The sequence below is a fragment of the Aspergillus viridinutans genome (genome assembly GCF_018404265.1).
Source record: "Aspergillus viridinutans IFM 47045 DNA, scaffold_7, whole genome shotgun sequence".
NCBI lineage: Eukaryota > Fungi > Ascomycota > Eurotiomycetes > Eurotiales > Aspergillaceae > Aspergillus > Aspergillus viridinutans.
In genome coordinates, this window is record NW_025091223.1 from 974,800 (window position 1) to 990,799 (window position 16,000).

General features: G+C 52.3%; 6 protein-coding genes across 6 annotated transcripts; 3 read left to right on the forward strand and 3 right to left on the reverse strand.

Moving 5' to 3' along the window:
- Positions 1 to 494: 494 nt before the first annotated feature.
- Positions 495 to 3,159, forward strand: Aspvir_008831 (histidine biosynthesis protein HIS4; the record flags this gene model as incomplete). Its single annotated transcript, XM_043271988.1, has 2 exons — positions 495 to 2,913; positions 2,960 to 3,159. The coding sequence occupies 2 exons, from the start codon at positions 495 to 497 to the stop codon at positions 3,157 to 3,159; spliced, it is 2,619 nt and encodes an 872-aa protein (XP_043127923.1).
- A 254-nt stretch (positions 3,160 to 3,413) lies between these two features.
- On the reverse strand, positions 3,414 to 4,375 carry Aspvir_008832 (rRNA-processing protein UTP11; the record flags this gene model as incomplete). The annotated part of the gene is made up of 2 exons (XM_043271989.1): positions 3,414 to 4,211; positions 4,280 to 4,375. 2 exons carry the CDS (start codon positions 4,373 to 4,375, stop codon positions 3,414 to 3,416), a joined length of 894 nt encoding a protein of 297 aa, XP_043127924.1.
- A 343-nt stretch (positions 4,376 to 4,718) lies between these two features.
- On the forward strand, positions 4,719 to 5,227 carry Aspvir_008833 (uncharacterized protein; the record flags this gene model as incomplete). The annotated part of the gene is made up of 2 exons (XM_043271990.1): positions 4,719 to 4,908; positions 4,980 to 5,227. 2 exons carry the CDS (start codon positions 4,719 to 4,721, stop codon positions 5,225 to 5,227), a joined length of 438 nt encoding a protein of 145 aa, XP_043127925.1.
- Positions 5,228 to 5,450: 223 nt separating this feature from the next.
- Aspvir_008834 (putative transcription initiation factor TFIID, 31kD subunit) lies at positions 5,451 to 6,377 on the reverse strand (the record flags this gene model as incomplete). The annotated part of the gene is made up of 1 exon (XM_043271991.1): positions 5,451 to 6,377. One exon carries the CDS (start codon positions 6,375 to 6,377, stop codon positions 5,451 to 5,453), a length of 927 nt encoding a protein of 308 aa, XP_043127926.1.
- A 723-nt stretch (positions 6,378 to 7,100) lies between these two features.
- On the reverse strand, positions 7,101 to 9,603 carry Aspvir_008835 (putative lipin Smp2; the record flags this gene model as incomplete). Its single annotated transcript, XM_043271992.1, has 5 exons — positions 7,101 to 8,022; positions 8,072 to 8,951; positions 9,007 to 9,304; positions 9,365 to 9,435; positions 9,495 to 9,603. 5 exons carry the CDS (start codon positions 9,601 to 9,603, stop codon positions 7,101 to 7,103), a joined length of 2,280 nt encoding a protein of 759 aa, XP_043127927.1.
- Positions 9,604 to 12,202: 2,599 nt separating this feature from the next.
- On the forward strand, positions 12,203 to 15,589 carry Aspvir_008836 (Fibronectin type III domain protein; the record flags this gene model as incomplete). The annotated part of the gene is made up of 4 exons (XM_043271993.1): positions 12,203 to 12,246; positions 12,304 to 12,497; positions 12,556 to 13,574; positions 13,634 to 15,589. The coding sequence occupies 4 exons, from the start codon at positions 12,203 to 12,205 to the stop codon at positions 15,587 to 15,589; spliced, it is 3,213 nt and encodes a 1,070-aa protein (XP_043127928.1).
- Between the last annotated feature and the right edge of the window lie 411 nt (positions 15,590 to 16,000).

Sequence of the window (16,000 nt, forward strand, 5' to 3'; positions counted from 1 at the left end):
AACCTTGATATTAACCTTGATTTCTTCCTTCTTCCGAATACGATGGCAGAACCAATGCTAGACAATCGAGTACGAGAAACGGTTGAAGATAGGATATGGTTATAGACTCCGCTCATCGGCGACATGTCAGTAGTCCATAGAGACCGCATCAACTCAACACTCAAAGATCTCTTGTAAACAAATTCAGTTAATCTCATCTTCAGTAGACAGTCGATTTGATATCAACCTCGAGGTTGACAGTGTCTGCCCTCGTCTGTGTAACTTGCACTCCTCTTCTCACTCGCCGAGTCCGATGCGGGGCCAAAATTCGCTGTCCCCGTCCAAAAAAAGAAATTCTCGAGATGATTCATTCTCCCCTCGTCATCCTCCTCACCTTCTCACCTTCTCTTTCCCCCAGGCTAGGGACTTGGGGTTTGATCACTTTCATCATCTTTTTCATCAGATCTGATTGATCTCTCATCTTTTGATTGCCCATCAATTGTTCCACAGTCATAATGGCTACCCCAATCCTCATCTCCTACAACCCCACCTCTTCCTCCTCCGGTCTCACCCTCTCCCAGATCGCCTACTTCGGCCGCGTCCTCATCAAGGTCTCCTCTCTGGCTCAAGCTGAGGAGTTCCTGCGTCAGAATTTCCGTCTCCTCGATGTCTACGTTGATGCTACCGACATCGCTTCCTCCGGTGACATCGTCGATATCCTGAATGCCGGTGCCGCCAAAGTATTCATTTCCCTCGGTCAATTGACCTCTTTGTCCCAAGAGCAATCCGTCCCTTCGTCGCGACTCGTCGTTTATACCTCCTCCGGCAATCAGGTGGATGCTTTTCAGTCGTGGGTTGGTGAGGATGCTGAAAGAAAGGAAGCCGGAATCTGCACCGAGTCTCCCGCCGTCAAGACTCTGGCCGACAAATTGGGCTTGAATCTTGAGGCTCAGAACCTCTACCGTATCTATACCGCCAGCGCAGTCACCGAGGACGCCGTGAAGGAAACGTTGAAGCAGGGTGCCGTCAGCATTGTCTCTGCCGACGCCCTCACCCTCGATCACAAGGATCCCAACGGCAAGATCGCCGCCGCCGCACTGGTCGCCGCTCGTGCTGTTGCGGACCAGAGCAACGGTCTGTACGCGACTTCGGTGACCGATGAGCGGGGAGTATGTCTGGGTCTCGTCTGGAGCAGCGATGAAAGTATCGCCGAGGCTCTCCGCACTGGCACCGGTGTCTACCAGAGCCGGAAGCGGGGTCTGTGGTACAAGGGTCAGTCCAGCGGTGACGTGCAGGAGCTGATCCGCCTGGGCTTTGACTGCGACAACGACTGCTTGGTCTTTGTTGTCAAGCAGATTGGCCGCGGCTTCTGTCACCTGGGTACCGCCAGCTGCTTCGGGCCTTACAATGGCCTTGCGCGTCTGCAAAAGACCCTTCAGGCCCGCAAAGCCGATGCACCAGCCGGTTCCTACACCGCCAGACTGTTCAACGAGCCCAAGCTGACCCAGGCAAAGATCATGGAGGAGGCTGACGAGCTGTGCCGCGCCACCACCAAGGAAGAGATCGCTTTTGAGGCTGCCGATTTACTCTACTTTGCCCTGACTCGCTGCGTAGCTGCAGGAGTCAGCTTGGAAGATATCGAACGTAACCTGGATCTGAAGAGTCTCAAGGTCAAGAGAAGACAGGGCGATGCCAAGGGTCCGTGGGCAGAGAAGGCTGGTCTGACTGCTGCCCCAGCCGAAACGAAGCCCGCCGTTCCAGCCGCTCCAGCTAAGGCAGAATCCAAGAAGGATGACTCTCGCATGGAGATGACCCGTGTGATCACCGCATCCACCCCTGTGGACAAGGTCAAGGAGTACCTCAAGCGTCCTTCTCAAAAGTCCAACGAGGCCATCGTGGGTCTCGTTCGGCCCATTGTCCAGGATGTGCGGGAGGGCGGCGATGCAGCTGTGCTCAAGTACACCCACAAGTTTGAAAAGGCGACTTCCCTGACGTCTTCCGTAATCCGCGCCCCCTTCCCCCCGGAACTGATGAAGCTGTCGCCTGAGACCCAGGAAGCCATCGATGTCAGCATTGCCAATATCAAGAAATTCCACTCCGCCCAGAAGGGTAGCAATGACGTCCTCCAGGTGGAGACGATGCCTGGTGTCGTTTGCTCCCGCTTTTCTCGCCCCATCGAGCGTGTTGGTCTGTACGTCCCCGGTGGCACTGCCGTGCTGCCGTCCACGGCCATGATGCTTGGTGTCCCTGCCATGGTTGCCGGCTGCCAGAAGATTGTCTTGGCTTCTCCTCCTCGGGCCGACGGCAGTATCTCCCCTGAGATTGTCTACGTCGCCCACAAAGTGGGAGCCGAGAGCATTGTCCTGGCCGGTGGTGCGCAGGCCGTGGCCGCCATGGCTTACGGAACGGAGAGCATTAGCAAGGTGGACAAGATCTTGGGCCCCGGTAACCAGTTCGTGACGGCGGCCAAGATGCTGGTTTCCAACGACACCTCGGCCGGTGTCAGCATCGATATGCCCGCCGGGCCTAGCGAGGTGTTGGTCATCGCCGACAAGGACGCCAACCCGGCCTTTGTGGCTTCGGATCTGCTGAGCCAGGCTGAACACGGCGTTGATTCGCAGGTGATCCTGATCGCCGTCGACTTGAACGAGAGCCAACTCCTTGCCATCGAGGACGAGGTTGATGCCCAGGCGCGGGCCCTGCCCCGCATGGACATTGTCCGAGGATCTCTGGCCCACTCGGTCACCTTCGTGGTGCGTGACATTGATGAGGCGATGGCGCTCAGCAACGAATACGCGCCGGAGCATCTGATTCTGCAGATCCAGAACGCGGAGTCGGTGGTGGAGAAGGTCGTCAATGCCGGCAGTGTTTTCATCGGACAGTGGACCCCTGAGAGTGTTGGTGATTACTCTGCGGGTGTCAACCACTCTTTGCGTAAGTTTCGTCACTTCCCATGCAGGAGTCAAGCTAACAACAACAGCAACCTACGGCTACGCCAAGCAGTACTCTGGAGTCAACCTGGGCTCGTTCCTCAAGCACATCACTAGCTCGAACTTGACGGCAGAGGGATTGCTGGGATTGTCTCGCACGGTGGAGCAGTTGGCTGCCGTGGAGGGATTGGACGCGCACAAGCGGGCCGTGAGCATCAGAGTCGCGGCGATGAAGAAGAACCAGGCGTGATGAACTTAGTTTTTCGGACTTTACGACGAGATGCAGTTAGACATGAGCTTGACGGAATAAAATTCTCTGGTTTTCTTTGTTAACAAGTTCCAAGACATAAGATGAAATGGTATTCACAGTATATGCGCCTCAACTCCTCAAGCCTCTATTATAAACCAGATGAAAGAACTTTTGCTTGACCTCCAGCCCAATGCAGGAAAAAAGGAAAAAAGGTATCATCGACATGGGCTGCAATAAGAAAGACCAGTCCAAGATCACTTCTTGCGCTCGCGGATCTTCCACTTGATGCCATCCTTGTTCGTCCCCCCAACCGAATTATCCATCCGCCCTCGCTGCCAGTCCAGCTCGCGCTCGGCGGCAGTGATATCGGCATACTGCTTCCGCAGCGCCTTGAGCTTGTTCTCACGAGCCTCGGCAGCTCTCTTCTTCATCTTGCGGACTCGACGAGCCTCGACGAGAGCCTGCCTCTCCGCCTCGAGCTGTTTCTGCGTCTTTTTCTGCTGCTGCTGCTGCTTCTTCTGCAATTCACCAAACGACTGTTCTTCGTCCTCATCCTCATCCTCTTGATCTTCTTGGAGTCGCCGTTTCTTCAACGTCCGCTGCTCCCGCCGATCATCCGCAAAGACCAACTTCCTCGCCCTCTTTTGCCCGCGCTTCTCTTTCGGCCCGAAATCAAAATCAAAGTCATCATCGTCTTCCTCCATGTCCTCCTCCTCCTCCTCGCTCTCATCTTTCTTCTCCCCAAGAGCCTCCTGGATCCCCTCCTGTAACCTCACCTCCTGCTCCACCTTCTCGATCTCCCGTCGTAGCCGCTCCCCCGTCGTCCGCAGGTACGCCGCATCCTGCGTCTTGAGCAACTTGATCGCATCGTGGCTCAGCCCCCGCTTCGCAGCCGAGTCGCGCGCCGCAGAGCCGTGCTTGCCTTTTGTCTGCGAGTGCGCGGACATCATGCCGAAGGCGAATTCATCCGGGTTGCGGCTGGCGGCGAGTTCCTGGAGGCGCTTGATCTTGGCCTTTTTGGCGTTGTAGTCTTTGGCGCGGAGGGAGTAGTCCTTTCATCTAGTTAGTACCTCTGTTTCAAGTAGACTGGTTGAAGGAGAAGGGAAGGGCGTGAGTGTACTTTGTGCTTTTCGAGGATACCCCATTTTTCGCGGCCTTCGAGCTGGCCTCGTTCGCGGTGTTGCCGTCTTTGGACGGCGTTGCGCATGGAGGACATTTTGTAGAATTCGTCTTTTCTGGTTATATTATATTAACCAACTCGAAGGGTGTGGGATAGAAATGGTTGAAGGAAGGTGTTGGTGTCTGGAGATGAACTGCGGAGTTTGAAAAAATTCGGCTTGGCGGTAAACCTCATCGGACGACGTCTTGTGCAGCCTACGACTACAACTACGATCACGACTCCGCACCTCGCATTTTACTCATCAATTCACACTAGCTCTACTCAATTGATCTTGTTCTACACGGTCGGGGATTTCTAGCTCGATTATCTTGATACTATCCAAAACTACGTGTCAGGCCTGGCCTCCGAGGCATCGGCTCAGCATCAGCATCAGAACATCATGGCTTCAACACCAGCATCAGCAGCCGCATCCACAGCATCAACGACACCGTCAACACCCACACCACAACCCCAAAGCACACGAAAATACAACCTCCACAATCCCCTCCCTCTATCCGCCTCCCAGGAAGCCGAAGTCAAGCAGCTCTACTACAAACGCGTACGAGCGCATTGCGCCCCGGAGATTAAAGGTGTGTCCTCCCCGTTCCCCAAGTGGTCTGGAAGGCAAGAAGAGAGGTGCTAACGGCTAGCTACACTACAGCGTTCGCGGAATGCGCTGTTAATCGGACGGTAACGGCCACCTGGGTATGTCGGGCTCAGCGGCTGGCGATGAACTCGTGTATGGTTGCGCATGCGAAGCCGGAAGAGGAGGACCGGGCGCGGGAGGAGTGGTTCGCGACGCATGAGGAGAGGCGGCGGGCGAGGGAGGAGGAGATGGCTCGGGTTGAGAAGAGGAGGGAGGAGGTGATTCGGATGATGAGGGAGGATGAGGCGCGGAAGAAGAGGTGAGATGATATCTGACAGTGGACGGTGGAATCGTTGGCGTACATAGGGTGGCGTTGATTGTTGATTTACATCGTTATCATTGCATGATTGATTGGGAAGACAGTCATTTCATTATGTACAATACGCTTTGCTTTGCTTGTTTGAGAGCGCCGGCATCAAACCTTGACCAATGCAAGATCATGGAATCTCCACACAAACCCATGCGCCCAACTCCGTCTAAAGGGAACTAAACATCCGTCATAGCCTTGTCCTCATCTCCTTCACCGTCCCCCATGGCCGTATCCTCCCCAAATATATCCTCCATCTTGCCATCCTCATCGTCACCCTCGCCCATATCCTCATCCCCCTCCTCCTTGACACCCGCCAACCCACCACCAGCGTTCCTCTCTTGATCCTGACCGACGCCCGCCTGCGCCGCCGCATCCTCGACCTCCTCCTCTCCTTCACTCTCCCACTCATCCTTCATATTCCACCCCGTGCCAGTCAGGCAGAACCGCTCCGGCGGCAACCGCATTCCCCCCATGATAACACTCTGATTGGCCGCAGACACACTCTTCGTCTGGCCCGCAGTGTCAAACCCCCTCGACGCACCCGGCAACGCCACGCGATTCCGCTCAGACGCAACATCCATCAGAAACTCCTTCTGCAGCCCCGTCTGGAACTGGTAATGGAGGCGCGACGCGATGCTCAGCCGTAGCGCAGGGAGCGTCACGCTGTTGACTTCCACGGGGCCGCGACTGCTGCTTGGCCCTGCATCTGTGGCGCCTGCGTAGCCCTCCGTCGCGAGGTGGACCGCGTCCTGGAGAACGCCTGAGGTGTAGCGGTACGCGAAATCGAGGAGTTGGAGCGGGACCCGTTCCTGGTATGCGGTTACGCCGAGGGAGGCGAGGAGCATGTGGATTAGGCGGACGTCGCGTGGGCGCCGTGATTTACCGCTGTCTGTGAGTGACGTTGATGGGATCTGGGTGGGCTGAGGAGTTGTGGAGGGCATGGCTGTGTTGGGTGCGGTGGTGGTGGAGGTTCCCGTAGGGTGAGGTGGTTGCGAGGAGGCGCTGGCGTTGGCTGTGTTATTTGTTGATGAGGGTTCGGCTGGCGGTGTGAGAGGTTGATTCGATGTCGAGGCCGGAGCCTGCGCTTGAGCTGGCGATGCCATTGTATGTGTTTGATGGTGGATAGGTGGATGAGGAAGTGAGGTGAGGTGCGGTCAGAGAGAGGTGTGATCGGAAGTATCCGAGATCCAACTATTGGTGGCACGTCTCAAAGCAGCATCCACAGCTAGAGAACAGCAGCGTAGCATAAATCCGACGAGTAAAAGACTGCGATTTAACGACAGAGCGTGGTTGTGTTACTATTGGACTGAGGTTTTACTGTCTGTCGGAGTTGATCGAGGAGCTGGATTTCTTCGACTCTCCCATGCGGCGCTATGCCATATTCGGAAGTCATCGCATGGGCTCTACTCTATCCAATGCTCATGACAGCCCAACAGCGACGGCACATTCGACAGGACAGAAACAACTTGATTATATAACAATATGTGCTTGTATTCTAACACTCCATCCAGGTGCAAATAATTCATGACACGACTCTGAATCAAACCATGTAACTCGCTGAGACTCTCTATAGCGCCATGTCGTCCAACAATGCTCACAACACAAACAAGAACGAGGCAACAATCAGTATGCAATTATTCAACGCCGCTTATGCAAAGGAATCAAGATGTCAGAGAGGCTTCTGATAACGTGGGCCGACGCTGTCACCACAGTTGACGCGAGGGTTGGGTATCATTGAGCGTTGCAATGCCATGCGAATCAGCTTCAGTTATATCCAAAAAAAGACGTCGTGATCTAATACTTTTTCACGCTCTGTCTCGGTTTGCTCAAGCAGACCGAACGGGTTCAGACGTTGGGGAAAGCCTCGAATTCGGCAGCTTGGTCTCAGCGGCCATATCCTCCGCATTTTCATCTTCATCTTCCTCGACCTGGGTTGAACCGTCTGCGGCCAAAGAGGCGATGGAGTCAGACAACCGAAGTCCATCCATCGACTCCTGTGAGATGTAACTCTCCCCGAGTTCGTCAACCTCCTCATCAATTTCACTGCCATCTTCTTCGGTCAAATCGCCCTCATACTCCTCCTCTTCCTCATCTTCTATCTCCTCGTCTAGCTCGTCTTCGTCCTCTTCGTCTTCTTCATCACTGTCCGTATCCGAGAATATCTCAACATCCTGAGGAGCCTCCCTCCAGTAGGTGAAATCAGTACAATTTTCACCCCCAGGTTGGACCAGCAGGCTGACAGGTGGGAAGAAATGATCTAGCAGTTCCTGCATGGTCACGTAACTGCTCTTGTACTTATTCAGGCTGAGAAGATCTAAGGATACCTCCGCGTTCGAGTTGATGGTGAAGATCCTGCTCGACGGAATGTTGACCGACCGGTAACTCAGCGCGTCTGTCAGACGGTTGCCGAAGCCAGCGTAGAATGGATTCTCTTTTCCGTTGAAAAGACCCAAAATGTCCCGCAAGCAAGCCATCTTGAACACCTCCGGTTTCCTCAGGTAGATTTCCCGCCTGAGCGCCGCAATCGTCCGGTCAGGGCTCATAATGACAGGACCCTTGGGTAACCTGTAGCCATCTTGGCAGACTCCGTAAATGTAGGTACGGGTGGTATCCGCCTGACCCACAGATCGACTTGTGAGATACATGATATTGTAGCCGTTGTTGACTATGTCGGTGTAGAGCTTTGCCACACCAGCATGAGTCCAATCGCGACCGATCATGTTCAACACATGCCCTAAAGCATCGGACCTGCACTTCGTCAGTAGGTCGACATATAATACACAACATGAAAACTAACTTGGTGATCGTCCCATCGATATCGGAAATGACAATGGGCGTGGTGCTATTCCAGAGGTACATAGTCGCAGTACAGGTAGCTCTGTTCACACTGAACGACATTGGATTGGCACCGGGCTTCAGATTCAGTGCCTTGAGCTGGTCACTCGTCAGGCGAAGAGTCTTGGCATAATTCCGGGTTGGCTCTGCTGGAGTCGAGTCTTGAGTAGGTGACTGCGGAGGGGTAGGGAAGCCTGGCTGCACATCGGATTTCGCACGTTGATGCCGAGTCGGATACGGCGACTCGGACATAGGGTGATCAGTGTCGCTGTGGTACCCAGGGTCAGAGATGGCGTTTTCACTCATGGCCGAGTGCGGTCGCATCGAATTAAAAGTCGCCCGGCGGTTGGCAGCCTCCTTTGCCTCCTCGCTACTGTAGATCCACAAGTTTCCATGCTCGTCCGCTCCGATGAGGCCTCCAATGTCGTAGCTTCCCTCCAGTTCCTCCGCCAATATCTTACGGGCAATGAGTTCGGCACGTAGAGCGTCCTCCTCGTTGCTTTTGTAACCGGTCATGTCGAGCATGAGATCGCCAGTCTCATTGACCCGAGTTGGAATGTTGGATGACGACAGTTTCTTTGAAAGAGAAAGTGCACGCGAAACGGCTTCCTGAGGCGTCAGTAAAGGAGGACTCCGAGGACGCTCAGTGTCGCTGATTGTGGGACTGGGAGGCTGCGATCCAACTGCAAAATCACCCTCACTGGAAGTGCCGGTACTTTTCTTCGCCGTTATTACAGGCTCAGACGCTGCCCGGTCAAAGCCTAGTGCGTTGCCCAAGGAGCCGCGGCGGAGTCGGCTGACGCTGGTCTCATCCGGGGACTGTGACAGAGGAGTCATGGCACCTATATTCATATGAGCAAGAGCCTCTGATCCTGACCAAAGGAAGCGCCACCGTACCCAAATCACTAGATGCCCTCGCCCCCCTCGAAAACAGAGGTATGTTCGAGCCTGCTTTCGCATCCTGCGAATGAGTAGTGGCAGAGGACTTTTCGAGGTCCAGAAACTCCGGTTCTTGAAGAGAAGACGGAAGATCTTCCTCGCTCCGCGTTCTCGGACTGGCCGCCGGCGATACTAGCGGTGACGTCTGCAGTGAAGCGGGGATCTCGTCTGATGTTTCAAAGACGAAAAAGGCCTCTCCGCCCTCCCCGAGCTTCATTGCATAGTCCTGCTTGACTCCATTGACTTGAAATTCCACCTGAAGAAAAATCCAGCTCAGTCAGGTCCGAAAAAATTATCCGGGACAGCATATCGGTACCTTCTTCTCATATGGACGAAGCAAAGAGAACTTGCCGAATCGAACATGGAACGGTGAACAGGCGAGTGTTCCTATCAACAAGCGTTAGCAACAACAAGGGTTATAGAGACCACCATGTATGAGGAGCTACCATCTTCCTGCTCAATGACGATGACATCAATGGCCCCACTCAAGGTGGCTGGATTGATAGAATTCCATGTCTTCGACACCGAACCGCTGATACTTCGGACGTACTGCATCCCGAGATGGCGACGTCGGATGCGCCTTCAATTAATTCGGATGGACCAGGGAAGCGAGTAGAGATAGTGAAGACCGACGATTGAGACAGATAAGGCAGGAGAGGTATGTGTAAAGGTTTGAGACTATGTCAGCAGTCGGGAAGTTGGCAGGAATTGCCGCCTACATATGACCCATGTGACAATGCCCGAGAGAGCGCTCCAGCTGCGACATACCCAGCTGGGGAAAACGAATGTAATGCCGTCTGAAACAAGACCGGGTTAAAATACAAGGAACCAAAGAGATCTATATTTGGACAACAAATAGACCTCTAAACAAAGGGACAATAGAGACAAAGAGAAGAAGAGCCGGAGAATGTCAAAATGCAGGTAGTACTCAGATAAACGATTTCTGATGATAGAGTGTTGGCTGTTGGGGAGCACCTTTCGATGATGATTGCCGCGGGCGCTCTCAACCGCCCAACGAGCGGGCCAAGTCACATGTCACGGGACGAATGGAAATGGATTCCTAAGGCTGCAGCAGGTAGCTCAGAAAGGAAACTTCCTCGGTTTAGGTCTTCCGGAGGGCGGCCGGGCTGTGCACTAAGCCTGATTTGGATGCAACTCTGAGCGTTACTACCTCTCCCCTTGGCAAAAAGTAGTGCAACACGTGATTTAGTTTCCAAACGCGTCCACCAAAACATTAGATTCCTACCTATTTTCTATTACCACCCTATTAATCTTTGGACAAAATGAAAAGGGAGAGAGATATAGCAAAAAGGGCCTCTGCACTTGCCCTGACTGAAATTTCAGGCAATTCTCTTAGTACTGCAGCTGCGCAATCAGGCCTCTCAAAATCTACTATCTCCCGCGTACGGAAACGCGCCAAAGAGCGTGGATGGAAGCCAAATCAGCCTATAAAAGAAGAATTTCTTCAAGATGAGGCTTGTTCAGGAAGGCCTAAGGTTCTATCTAACCGAGATAAACGTTATATTGGCTGTTCGATTCGAGATAATCGCCGTACACGAAACCTGGAATGGAAGTGAATTTATACAGAGGTTAAAAGTGTGAATCCAGACCTCCCTGGATGTCAACGCACGTTCCAAAATGCTGTATATGAGCTTGGAATTAATAGGTAAACCCTTATTATCTTTAAGATCTTGATTAGATACTTACTAACCTCTCTGGACATCCCTAGATGGCGGTATTCCCGGAAGCCTCGCCTTACTGAAGAGTAAAAGCAGAAGAGATTAGAATGGGCCAAAGACCATGAACACTGGATATTAGATGATTGGGTAAAGGTGATCTGGACTGATGAAACAGCTGTTGCAACTGGTATATGAGGCCATTAATGTGTATCTGCAACTAAACAAGAGAAACGATCTTACCATCCAGATACTGTCCAGCAAAGACACAAGAATTATTCAGATTTCATGTTTTGGGGGGCTATTACATATAATTTAAAAGGTCCCTGCCATGTATTCCGTCCAGAGACTGAAGAACAGAGACAGGAGGCTGCCTCTAAGATTTCTGCATGGAATACAGAGGTTATACCTCAGCAAAAGGAAGTATTTGAAGGCGCACAGATTCTTTAATCCATATCCAGAGATGGCCGACCAGCTAAGGTACCTTACYATATAAAAATCTATGGAAAGTGACTAATATCTGTCTATTCTTGATAGGGCAGGAAGCGAACGTTCAGACCAAAGCTATTTCAGCGAAAAATTGATGTCAAAGGCATTGACTGGTGGCGCTATGAGCAAGAAATCTTAGAGAAGAAGCTATTCCCTTATGCTAGGGAGCTACTTCAGCAATATGACYATATTTACATCCAGGMAGATAATGCTCCTGGACACTCWGCAGGCCATCTTGATTAYAYCTGGCAGCGGTCAGGCCTARCAAAGTATAAAATGATATGGCCTCCTAATAGTCCAGATCTGAATTGCATTGAATCACTCTGGGGCTTCATGAAACAAAGATATTGGGCCCTTTCAAAAGAAGAATTGGAGAAATGCTTCTTAAAAGGTTGGGAGGAGGTCCCGCGGGAGACAATCCAGAAGTAGATTGCAAAGATGCCATATCGAATTAAACAGGTTATTAGATTGAAAGGAGGTAATAACTATGATGATTAGATTTCATATATAAATTATATGGCATTCTATATTAGTTAGTTTTGTTGATATTTCATCTTGTAAATAGTTGATGTTTTTGAAAGTTGATTTTAATCACGTGTTGCACTACTTTTTGCCTAGGGGAGAGGTATTTCAGGAAGTATCTTCGTGCCAAGACTTTTCGTTCGCAACGACGAAAAGCGTTGTTGACTAAGCTGAAGATCAGTCAGCTGACCTCACATGACCTCCCTTATCTGGTTAGTGCCATTTCCTCTCAAGCTGATCTATCGAGAAAGAGTCGCATTTAACAACTGTGGTGGAGAGTTAGGTTCGCAAGAGGGCGAAAGAAGAGGCTGAGGATTTTCTCGCCTGTCAATTCCTTCTTCACCCCTCTTTTCCCCTTCCATTACGCCCGCTCTCCATGGGTGCCCAATGCTGTGATGTATGAGCCGTTATATCTTTCCTTTGACGCCTACCCCAGCGTGGTTCCCCCAGTGAGGGTACGAGGCGTTATGGCTCTCTTTCTGGCCGTCGCGATTCTATGGGCGCTTATATGGTGAGTTCGAATATTTGTTTCGCCTTTAAAATGATCTTCTATCTAAAATCAGTGAAGGTTACTATATCGTGCATGGCAAGTTTGTCAGACTCCGAATGAAGTACTGGTCGAAAAGCTCGGCCTGGACATCCCTCCGCCACCAGAGGTTACTCTAGAGGAAATTACCGCCCGTGAGGTTCGCATCGCCTGGAAACTGCCCGACTTTCACAATTCCATTCACAAGCACATTATTCAAGTCAACGGCTCCAAAGGTAGCTTATTTTTGCGTACTACTTTTGCAAGTTACTTCAACACTAACCATCTTAATAGTTGGTGAATCGAAACGAGCGGAGACTGCGGTAGAAATCTCAAATTTGGCCCCAGGAAGTATATATCACATTTGCGTCTTTTCCGTCAGTGCGGCAAATTTTCAGACACCCAGCGCGGTTATTCATGTTCGGACGAAGCCTCTTCCGTTGTCGCAATCTCAGCAAAATGCCCCGGTTGGTAGCCCGACGATTCGGGCCTCAATCCCACGACCCACGGCCGGGTTGGTTGCTCCTGCCGCCCCTCTGATGGCTCGCGAGCTTAGTGGAGGACAACTGCAAGGGAAACGTTCATCTGCTGGACGGAAACAATCTCCTGCGGCTAGCGGCGTGGACCTTCCACATGGCCATCCAGAGGAGATTCAGAAACACGCAGTGCATAGTGACAGCAGTGAGACCTTGGAACGGTTGGCCGACAGGCTGAAAACTCTGCAGCATGAGAATGAAAATGTGGAGAAGCACGCGGTGGAGGAAGAGGAGGAGCATATCGCGCTTTTGAAAGAGCTTGAGAGACAGCGTGACCAGCTGAGAAAGCGTGTGAAGGAGAAGGACGAGGCCAGTGGCGATTTGAAGAAGCACGTTAACAAGCTGGAGAGCGTCAATCGAACCGTCCAAAATGAAAAGGCCAAGCGAGAGAGGCTTCTGCAGCAGAAAGAGACTGAACGGAAGAAGCGCAAGGAGGACATTATTCGTTGGCGTGAGGAGATGGAGCGGATGACTGCTGAGGTTGCGCATATCAACGAGGAGAAGGCTCGCATGGAAGAGGAAGGGAAAAAGAGTGCAGACGAGGTTCGGGAGAAGATTGCCAAGGAGCAGGCAGAGATGAAAGTTCTCGATGATGAGATTCAGGACAAAGGTGGACGTGTCAAGAAGCTTGAGGAGGAGCGAAAGCGTCAGCAGGGGGGAGACAGCGAGGATGGCAAGGAGTTGGACCGCATCGACAACGAGCGAGCAAGGCAGTGGGAGGTCAAGTTGAGCAATCTCAATGCGCGATATGCTACTTTAGTGAATCTGCACGCACAGGTGGGTACCCAGACAACGTACTAGCGTTTCCAGATCGAGGGTTACTAACTTAAAAGAAGGCTCAGCAACAGTACCAAGAGGCCCAGGAGCGCCTCAAGTGGTTGACTACCCAGCGTTCGGGCAGCAGTGGACCGTTCACTCTGCCAGCTCTCGACCTGGACATGTCAAATACTGCGACTATCCGTCCGCGCCGCCATCGCAGCTCTCTCAATAGCAACGTCTCCTCGCCGATGAATTTCCCCGGCTTGGAACCGTCTTTCCCTGGCGGTGTCAACTTCAATCCCCCTTCCACCAACTCGCCTACATTTGCTCCCACTCCTGCCTTCTTCAATATCAATAATGGCATGACTCTTCCGGGCCTCTCCGAACAACAGGATCCGATGCGGGGGGATCTCGATCTTTCCTTCGGTAATCCTCAAATGAGTCCACGGGCCGATGCCCTGCTCCCGTCTGATCTTTTAGGGGACGAAGAATCTCCAGAACCCCCGCGTCCAATAGTTCGACCTCGTTTCTCAAACCTGGAATTGTCCGAATCGCAGCGGGAAAGCTATTCGCGCGGCCCATCGTCTCCTGAGTCTGCAGTGGGAAGCAAGCCAGCTAGCATTTTCGCCAGCCCCCATGAGGATCGCAAAGAGACCGAGCCCCAGTCTGCACATGTTGATGAATCTAGTGATGCTCCTAAAAGCGCGACAAGAAGGCTATCGGGATTATTTGGCTTCCATCGTCCTCGTGGTAAAACGCTGGCAGATGAGCCGCCTTTGCTGGGCACCCTGAAAGCCGGACAGAGCCAATCTTTCCCAAGGAATCTGGACGAAATGGACCCCATCGGTTCAAGGCGTCGGAGGTTGAGTCATACAGGCAACTGGGCCAACCCGATATCGTTGCTTCCCAGGAGTAATACTGCCGCTGTCACCGCAGACAGCTCTTCTGACCACCTGCCGTCGCGACGAGCAGGATTCTCCAGTATCTTCTCCCCCAGCCGATTCGGTTTCGGCGGAGGAAGTGGCAGTCTGCTGAAGTCAAGCGACCCCTCTGATCTCGGCACAGGTTATAATCAGTTCAGTCCTCGTCACGATCCAATCGATCCAGCATCGATTCTAGGTACTGTCCGTCGAGGTTCCCTGTCCCCGAGACCTTCGTCCACCTTTTCCTTCGATAATCAGCTTCCTCATCCCTCGACGGATAATCGTCCTTTCGGATGGCCTTCTGCTGAAAAGCCTGGCCATCGCAGTGTACTTGGATTCGATTGGGCCTCTCCGTCCAGCTGGTCCAGGGCTCAATCCCGTCGGCCATCTATTACGTACGGGTCGTCTGGTCACTTGCCCCTTGGGCTGACTGGTGAGCCTGATTTTCCTCAAGAGTCTTTTGAACGCCAAGGTCGGCCGTTGCAAGCCCCGATTGGCACGCGGCCTTCGTCCTCCCACCGCCCAGTAACTCCAAAATTGAATCCGGCAGCACCCACGTTCAAGACCATCTTCAGCAGAAAGTCCGACAAGGATAAGGATAAAGAGAAAGGAAAGGAGAGAGAATCCGATATGCCTTTCGATTTTCCCATGGAGGGCTCTCCGTCGGAGCCGCGCGTCTCGAGGGATTCGCGTTCCCGGTCCTTGTCCATCTTCACTGGTGATTCCTATGAATCGCTGGAGCGCATGCCATCGGCCACCTCTGCGGACAACAGCAACTCGAAGGAATCGTTTATCCGAAAGATCACTCGAAAGGGCAGCTCGAGCAAATTCGGTTCGTGGAAGGAACGCTCTGGCTTGTTTTCGAAGAAAGGCGATTCGTCCCAGGGTGACATCGATGAGGATGCGAGCAGCGAGGCGCAACTTGCCAAAAGTATCGACAGTACTGTCTCCAGCGCTCCGTCTGCGGACAAATCGACTAGAAGCAGTCTGGGATTTTTTAGCCGCAAGTCTAAAAAGTCCGACAAAGCTGCCAGTGAGACAAGTGAAAGGCCTAGCGAATTGGCCAGCGAGACTGGCGATGATGAAATCGCCGAGGAAGACGAACCTTGAGCTGGGCTCAGTCTTTTGTGATCCTCTATTTTTGATGTTTCACTCCTCTCGATAACGGATTACACAAACTGCATGTTGGTGCTGCACCTTTGCATTTCTATGCATTCTTTGATTGTTTTCTTTGCATGTGCTTGGCGAGGGCCCGCGAGTCTTTCTGCTCCTTTTTCCAAGGTTTTCTTACTATCATTATGTCTAAAGTCATTCATTGGTATATAGCACTTTCATATACGAGAATCGTATAGTTGGTGGGTGAAAGATACCATCTCACCGCATACCTCATCAGAATGGTCAAAGTAGTCAATGTAATACTCAGAAAGTTCTCAGTAATTGTAGTATGGGGTTTTGAATGCCTTAGATGGATCTGGCAGCAATCATGGCTCAATTCTCGTAGTCCGCACGGCTTCCCGCACA